The following is a 12,450-nucleotide window of genomic DNA, read 5'->3' on the forward strand; positions in this document are numbered from 1 at the left end:
ACTAACTGCACTGCTGATTGGCTGCTTCCCAAGTCATGGCTCTGCTTGAAACCAATCAGATGATACTGAGGGTGGGACAGTGCTGGGGACTGAGTAGTGACTGCAGACAGCAGAGCAGCTGCATCAGAGCCGCAACAACGCAGTTTCAAATTTGGTTCTTATCAGCCTTATCATTGGTTAAAAAAAGGGAGATGCCATTATGCCTCAAAATGCCAAATATTGGCAATAATCAGCCTATCCCTCATCCATACAAATTTTTTAGTACATATGCCACCCCTGCTGTAACTTTTAATGCAAATTATTGTTCAGAAATGGTTTTGAGACAAACATTACTGAAATAATGAAAAAGCAGGTGAAGTGAATTCTAAAAGAAGCTGATATCAACCTCTCACTTGATGTTGGGCTGAAAAATAGCTCTCATTTACAACCCCCGACACGACAGCAAGTGGGACAGAACAAAATCATAATGAAGAGAAATCATTAAATATGCATGGCCTTTATTTATGCTATATGAATTTTTAAAAGGGATTTATCCACTTTGCTTGTCTTTTTAAAATGTCCCAGGGTGAGTGTTTTTTTTTATATTTCCAAAGATAAATTCTAAATCATTTATTTAGTTTTAAATAATCAGGAGCAGTTTAATTGGAGTTTGTTCAACATTCAGCTGAATACACAGAGCCTTTGTGCTGAGTTAATTACATATCAGTGAAATGACTCAGAGGGAAAAGGCAGGCATTACAGCAAAAAGAAGAGTTGAGAGTATACTTTTCTGGAATAAATTAATTTCTCTGCTGTTTGGAGGAGGAAATGTGTCCTCAGTAAAACACGTCAAACTCAAGGAAATGTGACTCAAATACAAAGCCTTTTTGTTCCTCTTTTCATAAAAAAATAACCGAGTCTGATCATTTGATAGACAAGGTCAGTGAAAGTCTGGGCGTTCACAAGACAAAGTTTTTATACAAATGAACAGTGTAACTTTTTATTTTCATCTTCAAGTATTTCAGCTTTGAAGAAAAACATTACCATACGGTGCAGACAGTCTGAACAGGAGTTTCAGTTTTTCAGTCTGTTTGCAGTTTGTTTTGTGACAACTCTAAACTCCGAGCACCTTGCCATCAAAGCAGGTGACAAAGGAAAGGTGGATCAATACTTCATTAATGTTACAGGATTGGGGTCCCAACTCCAGTCGATTCCAATGAACCAGGGTGACAAAGAGCTGAGTTGGCTCCTGGGTTGTTTCACTGACCATGCTCACAGTGGGTCATGTGGCTGAACTTTTACTCTGTTTTATATGTGCATGAGCACATGTATACTGATTGGTTATTATGGGGTGGGAGGACAGCAGATCAGCAGCCAGTGTGGTCACCTTACAACAAAAGTCAGATTCTCCCAAAGTCTTTTTAGAAGAATGGGATCAAGCACTTATTTCATTTCAGTTCCTTTCAAAAAAGCTTTATTAGCATGACAAACATATGTTTACATTACCAAAGCAAGTGTTACATAGAACAAATGTACACAATGGTGTTTGGGCTGAAGCATCAGCATTTGTCCTTTATTCACTTTTACCTTTTCTATTTTCATTTTCATTTTTGAGTCTTCCTGTGTCTTTTTTTCCTCACCCCAAACCAAAAGCTTAATAATATAGTACTCCTATAATGTTTATTTATTACAGTACTGACTTTGTTCGGGCTCTGCCCTTGAAACAACTTTATCTGTAATCAGATTGCAGCTTTATGCTTTATGGTTCATCTCTTTTATCACCTGCTGTCTTATGTCGATTATATTTCTCACTCATATCTGTATGCCTGATACTTTCAACCTACAGTCTTCCCTCTATATCTGCTTCAACTCTGAGCTGTTACCTCATTCAACCTCAGCTCTCATTCTGTCACCAATGTGAATCCGAATCATTGGACTCCAAAATGATCACAAAACACAATGTTTGATATGAAATCTATAACTGCATGAAGTACCTTTGTTATGTCCCATTGATTTTGGCCTAATGTCTTAAATTGAAGTTTTGGCTCAGTCTTGGTGCATAAGAGCTGACATCAGTTTTATAATTTACAAGATCTGTACTGCCAATGGATATGGCAGCAAGCCACTCTTAGATGGTTACACATGGTTAAGTGCAGAGCATTTCTGGTCTGAGTGCTTTTATAAGGAATTTGATAAGTAGAAAGTCTTCATTTTGGCGTATTGTCTACAATGTGGTCATAGCCTTTTCAGTTTGGATCACAGTTAAAAAAAAAAAAAGTATCACTTGGGGGTACACTGATAACAATTTTCTGGCTGATCACAGATCTATAAAAAGCTTGACCTTGACACGTATTATAACTCAGTTATAATAATGTTGCACTGTGAGTCTCTGTGCCAGTAACCAGATTCTGAATTGTTTCTGAATTGTGATCTGATGATCCAAACAACAGGAATCATCACATCAGCAACAAAAATTAAGGCGGCAGGTTTGTTCTCCAAATGCCCATCTAACAGATATTACTTAAAGGATAAGTTAGGTTTATACAGCTTATACATTGTTTATAGAATGAAGTAGAACAAAATACTCACCCAGAAGGCTTTCCTGATCCAAGCAGTGCTTTGGGAGATATTTAGATCCAAAATCCTGCAGCGGACGTCCATATAATGGGATCCATCGGGGCATAGACAGCGCCGCTCCTAAAACTGCATTAATCGTCCAAAAACTTGTGTTTTTCTCCAATGTTCCATCATGGTCCGCTCTGGGTTAGTCCTCTGTTGCAGTCTGTGTCACTCCAGACAGCGCTGTGTGGCTGTAATGACCTCTGAACTGACGAAGACCTGGGTCCATTAATATACCTGTTTAATTATAAGTTTATTCAATCAGAATTACCCTCTTAGTTATTCTTCCTGTTGTTCTTGTGTTCTATGCAATGCAGTGTGGGATTTCAGTTGATGCTAAAATGTCCTTGCTGCTCATTGTCTTTGGAGAAAAAGCAGTTTTCATCAGGATTCATTTCCTTCTCTCCCCAGTGTTTCCACTGTGAACATTAGTATATCTTGTGTGTCAGTGCAAACACGAGCTCATGTTTAAAAATATTCAGAAGCGAGAGGAGGATTGTGCTGCAGATAGAGATGGTAGAGACTCTCTGTGCTGTTCAGGCAGTGAGTCAGCTCAAAGCATTGAGGGAGTTGGCTGACATATTTAATTGTTTCTGCATTAGATCTTGCTCTTGACAGTAGATTGCTCTTGTGCCCCCTGTTAAATTTAAAGCATGGAGGACTTTAGATTGTAAGAAGTCATCATAAGTGTTACCTAATGTCCCAATCCATATCAGAGCTAAATTACACAGCTGAGCACTCATGTGGGACTTTTCAAAGTCATGTTTCATTTCCTTTTTGGAGTTGTTTTATGAAGGAATACTTTTATTATCCAGAAGAGCTCTGAAAATGTGTAATATCAAAAGCTGTCAGATGTGACTCAGCAGATCATTTCCAAATGTGAAAGCCAGACCCTAAATGCTTCTTTTGGGTTCAGATGTGCTCACTGTCAGGTCATGGATCTGCCTCTCGTAGGCAGGTTCTAACATAAAAAAAAATCTGGAAAACTTCTTGTTTTTCTTCTGTGTTTTCATTCCCACTCCCTATTGCTGTATTTTATTTTGTTGCTCTGTACTCTAGTGTCTGCCTTGGCAAAAGCAGTAACTGTAGGCAAAAGTCTTCAAACTTTCACATTTTTACTTCCCAAGACAATTTATTTTCATTTATCCATCCTTTCTCTCTAAAACTCAGAGCAACAACTATTGTCGTTTAAGTCAAGCTGAAGTGCCAAATTTATTTGCCTCTATCTCACAATCCTTAGATACCTCAGTGCCTTCAGAGCCACTAGACTCTAAATTCAAATGGAGTAATTTGTGGTCTGCATAATAGCAACAATAATGTTTCCCAATGGCATATTAAGCTAGCTAGCATATTAATTGGTAATATGCTATTGGTTGTTTACATTCAAGATTGCTTAAGTTTATGTGTTGATCATTGCCAGAAGGAGTTCAACCTCTAAACGAATCACCACTATACTTGAAAGCCTTTTGGAAATTTGATTTGAATCGAGTGTTTACCGCTAACTACAAAATTAAATTCTCATAATATTGTTTCTAATCATTTAGTAATTGGTTAAATTTAAATTAAATTATACACATTCTGAAATGATTTTTCTCTTTCACCTGTACACATTCTTGTAGCACACTGTGAAACAAGAAAAGAGTTGAAGACTAGGACGGCAATTTGTGCAACTTTGTAATATGCAGGGTGGCAACACCAGCTGTTTGTTAAAACATTTGTCAACGCACAGTGTTAAATACGAAGAGTGTCATGTCATACTAATTTACTTATGAACTCAAAAAAATGTTGTTAGCACAGAAAACCTGTGAAAACTACTTCTTGTACACAGAAATAATTGATAATTGGCACAAGCATCATTTAAATCATTTTGATACCCATCCCTACATGTCACTGACCATTTGTACTTGTTTGATTTAATTCTCCATTCCCATTTTTTAATCTCTCTTTCCTCTCTCCACTACAGATCACATAAAGCGAAAGATTCGCCGTCGGCCATCTTGGGGGCGGGGCATCATCCGCAAGAAAAAGAGCTACAAAAAAGGGACAGAAGAGGAGGAAGAGGAGGAGCCTGAGCCAGAAGTGGAAGCCACTGGGCCCAGTGACTCATGTTTGACGCAGGATGAGGAATCATCATGTGATATAACAGGTCCCCAGCCCAATGGCCACCATCCCCACCTTCCCTCCACAGAGGAGGAGAGCTCCAATGAGCCCCCTGTTACCGTCACTGTTACTTCAGGAGCCAGTGGAGGAGAGGAGAATGCCACAGCCAAAGAGGCAGAGTCTAAAAAAAGAGAGAAACAAAGTGAGCTGCAGAGTCCAGGAGAGAGTTCTGAGCCTAAAGCAGAGGAGAAGATCGAGGCCATGCAGGCTGACATCCAGCCTTTAGCTGAAACAACCAAGTCCTCAGGTGCTGAGACCCTGCCGAAGCACACAGATGGTCTCTCTGAGTCACATGTGGATTGTGTGAATGGGAATGATTCAATGGACAGCCTGGACTCGCAGAGCCTTGATAAGAGCAGTGAATCTGACAAAAGGACTCCTCAAAGCCTGGCTGATGGCTCTCATAATGCAGGTCAGGAAGAGCACAAAGACAAAAGTGAGAGCAAACCAACTCAGGAGAACCCTCCCCAGGATGAAGGGACAGGAAATGTGGAAGAAGACCAAGACAAAGAAGGTATTAAGCTGGAAGTTTCCTGTGATACATCTGTGTTCACTCAGTTATGAACACAGGGAGTGTCTCCCTTAGAGGAGCAGTATTCAGTCACACTAAGAGCTGGTTTCATGGTGATTTTTAGTTTTGGGTCACAGGGTAAATGATGAGAACATCATTACTTCAGCAGGTATAAAGAAAAACTGTCATTAAGCTGGGTATCACTGTTGTTTTCCATTAAGCTGATGTTCTGAGTTTAAACAGCATCTCAGGGGAGTGAGAAGAAACAGGTGTGAGTGTTCACCCCCTCACTTTGGCCCCTTCATTTTACTTGCTAAACATTTGATCTTTAGACTTGATAAGCAATTAAGCATGTTAACAAAATGTACTCAAGATTTAGACATCCAGACACTGCCTTGCCTGCCTTTTAATTACCCTGAGAGGTTGGTGTTTGATTATCATCCAGCTCCTCTGATTTACGGTCTGCTTTTAAAATAAAGTGCCTGAGTAATGGAACATCAGTGATACAGAATTTAAAAGAGCTCTCTGCTGGCATTATAGAGTTTAAAGAAACTTAGGTAAATATGTGTAGCTATTGTAGACACTCTCCACTGTTGAATCCTGACCCTTAAATACTTTTCCAAAGTGTTTAAGTCAGAGTTAAGCCACTGGGTTGACATCTAAAAGTAGGCAGATTTTTTAATTAACTTACCGCCTCATATTAGGCTGTGAGTGCTTACTGTTGTGCTGCACTGAGTCTCAAAAACCATGATCAACTCCCTCCCATTAATGATCTATTTATTATTGTTTGTAGGAGTTTCAAAGTGCACCAGGAGCCTGTCAGAGGAGCTAATGGAGTCTGCAGACATGCCAGAGGAGCAGCCACAACCAGTCCCTCCCCGTCCTCCTGTAGTGGTCGACCACCAGCGACTTCTGGTAAAATTTCTCTTGTCCACTTATTTTGCTCATTAGCACAGCAGTGGAGGTCATTCTTCAGGTCACCGGGGTTTGGAGGTTATGCCTCTGCAGTAAAACTAATGAAACCGGTTGTTTTAATATAATAAGATGTGCATAAATTTTAGCCTGCAGTATTACACAGTTTTCTTTCTAATCATCTCGCTCTTGGTTCTAATTGGTCAAAACCACAGGACAACCCCTGACAACAGCAATTAACTCTGATTAGCAAAGAGCAAAACCAGCCTCTGGAAAGAGTTGTGGCATATCTAACTCCTTGTTGACACTTGAGAGATGAAAACATTAGTGTTTGTTAACACATTTCAGGTGGTAGCAGAGCTGGTGAGTGCATCTAGAAGTAACAGATTGCAACAAACAAAACTGAAACTATGAGCAGTAGCAACAGTTTTAAAAGTTGTGACTTGTTCCTCATTTATTTTTAAAGTTGTTAGCTGCAAAGCTCTGCAAATTCAGCATTTAGATTCTTGCAGAACATCTGCTCGCCTCAAGATTTATCAAGGAATATTAAGTTCAGTTCAATTTAGTGTCATTTGTAGACCTGTCATGATAACAAATTTTGCCAGATAATAATTTTCCAAAATATTGTTGCAGATAAACAATATTATTGTCAATTTTATTTTGATTTTTTTTCCTTTTTTTCATTGATGTAATTATGATAAATAGGATAATAAAGTGAGTACACCATATCAAAAGCAAGACACTTTAATTTCTTAAGAGTATTTAACTGTAATCAAAAGGTCAGGATCTTTTAAATAAAATAAATTAAACAAAAAAAAATTCACAAACAAGAAAGAGAAAAAAAATACAATGAAAATGAAATGGACTCTCTTTTAGAAAAAAATACAATGAAAATAATTAATACTAATCAAAAACAATAAAACATAGACCCTGGTTCTAAAGAAAAAAAGAAACTCCAAAAAAAAACAAAACAATGAAAACTATAGCCTGAATAAAAGGGAGTAAATACAGTTCCTGAATTGTTTGTAACATGTACTTTTTCCCGGTCAATCTACTACAATCTACAGTACTGTCTGTCAAACATTTTTAACATTTCTGGCTTTCAACCGTATTGAAGGGCTGCATTACTTTGGCAATGTAGCTGTCTTTGAGCGCCCACCATTTGGCGCTTTTATTTCTATTTACTTTGTAGACCTAAAGCCTCAGTAAGAAGATTGTCAAAGAACAAGGCACCGCTGCACCTCCCCTTCTTCTTCTTCTTCGTGGCCACTATTTTCAAACAAATGCGACATATCGGCTCGTTGGTGTTCATGAGCTCACACTTTGTTCATTCTGATAAAAAACAAAATATTCCCACACTGGGACTGTGGCAGGCGGCTTAAGAACAGTATCTTTCATGCCATCACTCATATTAGCGTGTGTTTCCTCCTTACCCCTCAGGACACTCGCTTCAGCTCTCTCCGTGTGTACGCGCGAGCAGCCCCGTCTGCACCCCAAAGATCCCATTTTTTGACAGATGCTCACTCCGCTATAAATCTGCTAAATCCGCTATAGAACCTATGCACCCCGATGTTAGGAAAGATAGATGTAGTGAGCCATCTTCTCATTCAGACTCTTTGGTCGAAAGAGAGGAGGAAAACAAACATGCATGCACCTGTCAGTTTATTGAGGCTGGCAAACTTACCGAGGACGTTTTTATTTATCGTTAATTGATTTATTGATTATCGTGACAGGCCTAGTCATTTGAGTTCACAAGTGTCTTGCATGCCTTATTAACTGCCAATCTCAGAGACACTTTGCCTATCTCTGCTTTTTCTCTGTCCTCCTTCCTGTCTCTTCTCTTTGGCGATTGAAAATAACAGAAGCAGAATTTGTGTCTGGAAAATAAGACATCAAATCAAAATCTTTTGTTTTAAACTGAGCCTAAGGAGACTTCTCATACATTCAACATTTTCATGAAATGGAGCTTTAGGTGTGGAGGAAGAGGAAACTCAGCCATGGATGACCAGCTTTAAGCTTCATGTGTGCAGGATGAAGCTGATGCTGTCACACTGTCCTCCTCAGATGGATAACTCTGACTCCTCAGTCTCATCTTGCCTTTCTTTTCCCATCACACTCTCTCTGTCCCCTTGAATCTCTGCTATCTGAACATGGAGGAAGCCAATTACATCAGCAGACCGTACTGTCGTCTCAACAGGTGTTATATCTGCAGAGTGTAAAGAAACAAGGCTATGACTCAAACATGAGCTCCTCTCTGCTTCATCACATCTGCCAACTTGTCCCTGCATGTTTCCAACAAACACAGAGCCAATGGAGCAGCTCCAGTGAGCTCTGCATAGTCACACTGGAGTCCCAGCTAATACCACAAGAATAAATTAGAGCCTGGGCTCAGTGGGCTCCTCTTACAGCACTTCTCACTGATCAGATGGGGCTGTTTGGCTTTAGAGTGCTATAATTGATGTTAAAGAAGTATTCCTCTGACACAAGCTCCTTCTGTTCTCCATGCTTCAACACTGACAAGCTATTAACTGGAGGCTTTCATCCATGTGTCTGGGGCATGATGGGGGCAGTGGGGTATGCATCAAGTCCTCCTGAACCTGGCTCCATCTTTAAAATGACTGACAAGCTTAACACTGGCTTGATCTTTGTGGGCTGCCTTCAAAGCAGTCACCCTCAGAATTAATCTGAAGGTTTATTTTTCAAGAATGGGAAGAAAGGAAAAATGTTGAATATTGTGTAAAAGTCTCTGTGAATAATTTCTGTTTCTCCCTGGAAAAGGCTGATGGAACAAATTGAATTTCCAGTGGGCAGGATGAGAGTCAGTGTTTAAACAGATATCTGCTGGCAGGGCTGAGACTGGCAGGCTGCCTGATGTGTATTTGGGTCTGCAGTGAGTGGTGTTCTGCTCCATCAGTGGTAGTCATTGATTGGAGAGGGCTCGTTATTTCTGATTTAAGTTGAAGGAAGAAGCTCTGAAATCTTTGAAATAAACTACCATCAGAGTGTTGAGTTTGATCAGTTTTGGAGAGAGGGATGGTTTTATTTCTGTATTTCTGTTTTTGAGCCATGGTACAGTAATTCTCTCTGGTACACATGTCTCAATCAAATTCTTTTATTTCCAGTTTGACTTAATTGAAGCTTGATATCTTTGGAATGGAAATGAACATCTCAGCATGAGGCTTGTTTCTCATATGACTCCAAAATGTTTCCTATGGTCAGCTGTTTGCTTTCATCTGTAATCAGACTCTTATCCACAGATGGACTGAAAGACGTAGTGCAGACGATTTTAGATGAGAACACACAAACTAGAAATCCAATCTGGCCAACAGTTTTTTTCTCCATTTTCCTGAGAACACAGATTATTGCCCACTCTGCTCTTTTCTGCAGCAGCTGCCCACAAGACAAGCAGCAAGTGTTTGTAGTCACTGGCATGGTGTGAAATCTTCTGGCTGAATGTGAAGCTACAGTATTTCAGGATTTCCTGTTTTTGAGAAGCCTGTTGACAGGAATGGTCCAATTTCAGCTTTTCCACCATCCTTCATTTTTATTCCTAATAACAGCCCTCTGCTAAAGTGGCCATCATGCATGTGTGCTGAAAAGAGAAGAGGTTAAAAGCAGAGCTAAGACCTCATGTGTACCTCATGCATACCTGCCAAAACGTGGGTTTCAAAGTTCTGAAGGTGGTGGTTGCCTCAATCAAATAAGTCAACAAAACTCTTTTACTAAAATCTATCATTCACACTTTGCAGAAAATACTGTAACGGTCAATACTGCGCTGTCGAGCTCTGCAGGAATACTTGGTTTCTTTTCTGTGTTGTCCTCTCCGGACACTGTTTTTCTGCTTTCTTGCTCCTTTGTCCTACTTTCACTCCCCACTTGTGCACAGTACAGCCAAACACACAACCCATGATCTGTTTTTGTTGTCGGATTGAAGAGGAAGAGATGTTTCAGTTTCATATTGTTGTGAATTACGAATAGTGGTATCTTTAAGAAAAATCCTACATATGTATTTATGCAGGCTAAGGTTGTAGAGCTTCAAAAATGCTGGAAGTTTCCCAAACAAAACACAGAATGAGAGAGGAGTAGGAACTTGAGTGTTGACAGGATGGCCATGCATGCCACTCAAACCTTAATCATCTAAAGGTTTGGTCTTTTGATAATCACATGGTAGATGGAAATGACTTTGCCCCTTTTTTTCCAAGCTTGAATTAAAAGAGCGTAGCCTTTGGTGAAATATCCTGAATTATTTCTAACACCTCTCTCCATCCAGTTAATGTTTTATGTTGCTTTTATTTATTGAAACCACAAGCCATTCATGATTGAAATCATTTTTAGAAGAAGAATTTGGTAAAAAATGTTGCAGCCCTATCACCTGAATCTTAAAATGATTAGGAAACAGAAACGTAATGCAGATGTTATATTTGGACGTGTTCAGATTCCCCAGGTTACAAATGTTTATATATTCTGAGAGCAGATTTTTCTTAATGCATAACTAAGAGGCTGACGTGCTTTGAGAGTGGTCAGCGTGTTTTACTGTTTATCACTCTTCCCTTTCCAGTACACACTGTGTTTGCACTATAAAAGTAAAGGACACTGTATTATTAACCTTTGGTCCTCTTGAGCTGATTGATAGCTTTTCCTTTCCTTAACCTTGACATAACTTTTTTTTCGTATATTTGTCTCTGTTTATGCCTTAAGTGCATAATGTTAATTCATCTCTACATCAGGGGAATTTCTAGGCTTGTGTCGCGTGTTTTTCTACGTACAGTGTGTCTGACAGTTTCTCCACATATTATTACCCAGTGTTATTACATCTCTGCCACTCCAAATCCAAAAATATTAGTACTTTTTTAGTTATTTTAAAAAAAAAATCCTGTTTTAATCTTGTTTTTCTACTTAGGTATATTTAATATTTGGAGTTGCTGGGTTTGAGCTTTCACTGCATAATCATCTTTTTAACACTTTCGTAATGCCATGATAGCGTGGCAGGGCTCAATGTCAAGTGATAACACCTGACATCTGAAATTCATTTGGTTTGCTCAGAGTGAATGAATGAATGAACTTAACCTTCTCTGTTTCATTAAGTACGGTGTTAAGTAAGGCTGCAACTAACAATTATTTTTAAAGTCGACTAATCTATTGATTATTTTTTCGATTAGTCGATTAATCACGGTTATTTTGTGTTTCACCTAATTTGGCCTTTAAAATGTGCAGACCTTTATAATTCAACCTGTGTGTTGCATTTTCACTGCATTTACCCAGAGTTAGGTTCTCTCCTCTGATTGGTCAGCCTTGTGTCATGTTTGTTTGTTTGTCTTTATTTCATTCATTATGACATCAAAAAATATACAAAGTACTATACAAAAAAGAAAAAAATCTCAAATTAAATGAAGCAGGTAACAGGGAAATTAAGTTGTTGTAGTGTTGCAGTGTTGGACAGACCGCTTATTAGTGACTTTGGGCTTATTTTCTAATGTTTATTTGCTTATTGGGGCTTTGCTCTCTGTATGATCTCTCTCCCAGCTCTCCATGACAATGCGTTTAGTTTTTGTTTCTCTACATGCGCTATTTTGCTCATGCGCACTCCGCCCCTCCTCCTCCCCGCTGAGTGTTACCGCTGCAGTGTGAGCTTGAGAGTGAGAGCTCCTTCAGATAAATGTCCTCTCTTTTCAAAAGTTAGGAGAGTTTTGACACTAGTTTGTGGCTCAGATCCTGTCTGTAACAGAGAGTGAAGGAGACTCTAAATCACGTTATCAGACGCTAAACTCCGGGAGCTGTCAGGCTGTCCAAAAGCCAGAGATGCAGAGCCTTTGTCAGAGCGCGGCGCTCTCTGGGAGCAGAGATTTTTCCTTATCAATATTCCTCACGTATAAACTTAGTGATCTTTTCCCTTAAAAGTATCCAATAACACAGCACCTCATGCTGTGAACTGAAGTTACAAATGAGTATTACCCCCTGGTATTTGATTTCACCATGTGACAACGACAATAAAAACAGTAATACGACGCGTCGACTATTAAAATTTGTGTCGATGAATTTTATCGTCGACGTAGTCGATTATGTCAACTAATCGTTGCAGCCCTCTTAGTGTTAAGCTCTTTTTACAAACCATTTCATTCTTGGGAGGGGGGTTTTTGTCTGCACTGCGAACAGGGAGACAGATTTAATGCACTAAGTTCACACTAATATGATTTGTCATGACCATCTCTGACCCTTTAAATCTCTCAATAATGCTTTACCTGTGTGACTGAGTGCCCTATGAGCCACAT

The 12,450-nt window shown here is 39.3% G+C and overlaps 1 protein-coding gene across 1 annotated transcript in view; it reads left to right on the forward strand.

Annotated features, from left to right (window-relative positions):
- Window positions 1-12,450, forward strand: part of atad2b (ATPase family AAA domain containing 2B) — a 58,054-nt gene that overhangs the window by 37,701 nt on the left and 7,903 nt on the right. Inside the window, exons 25-26 of the mRNA XM_074684984.1 lie at window positions 4,562-5,272; window positions 6,063-6,184. Coding sequence (XP_074541085.1) covers window positions 4,562-5,272; window positions 6,063-6,184 — 833 coding nt within the window. The remainder of the gene's footprint in view (window positions 1-4,561; window positions 5,273-6,062; window positions 6,185-12,450) is intronic.

This window comes from Halichoeres trimaculatus, unplaced genomic scaffold (genome assembly GCF_033239565.1).
Source record: "Halichoeres trimaculatus isolate MK-OKI-2021-1 unplaced genomic scaffold, fHalTri1.1 fHalTri1_scaffold_13, whole genome shotgun sequence".
In the NCBI taxonomy this organism is placed as follows: domain Eukaryota; kingdom Metazoa; phylum Chordata; class Actinopteri; order Labriformes; family Labridae; genus Halichoeres; species Halichoeres trimaculatus.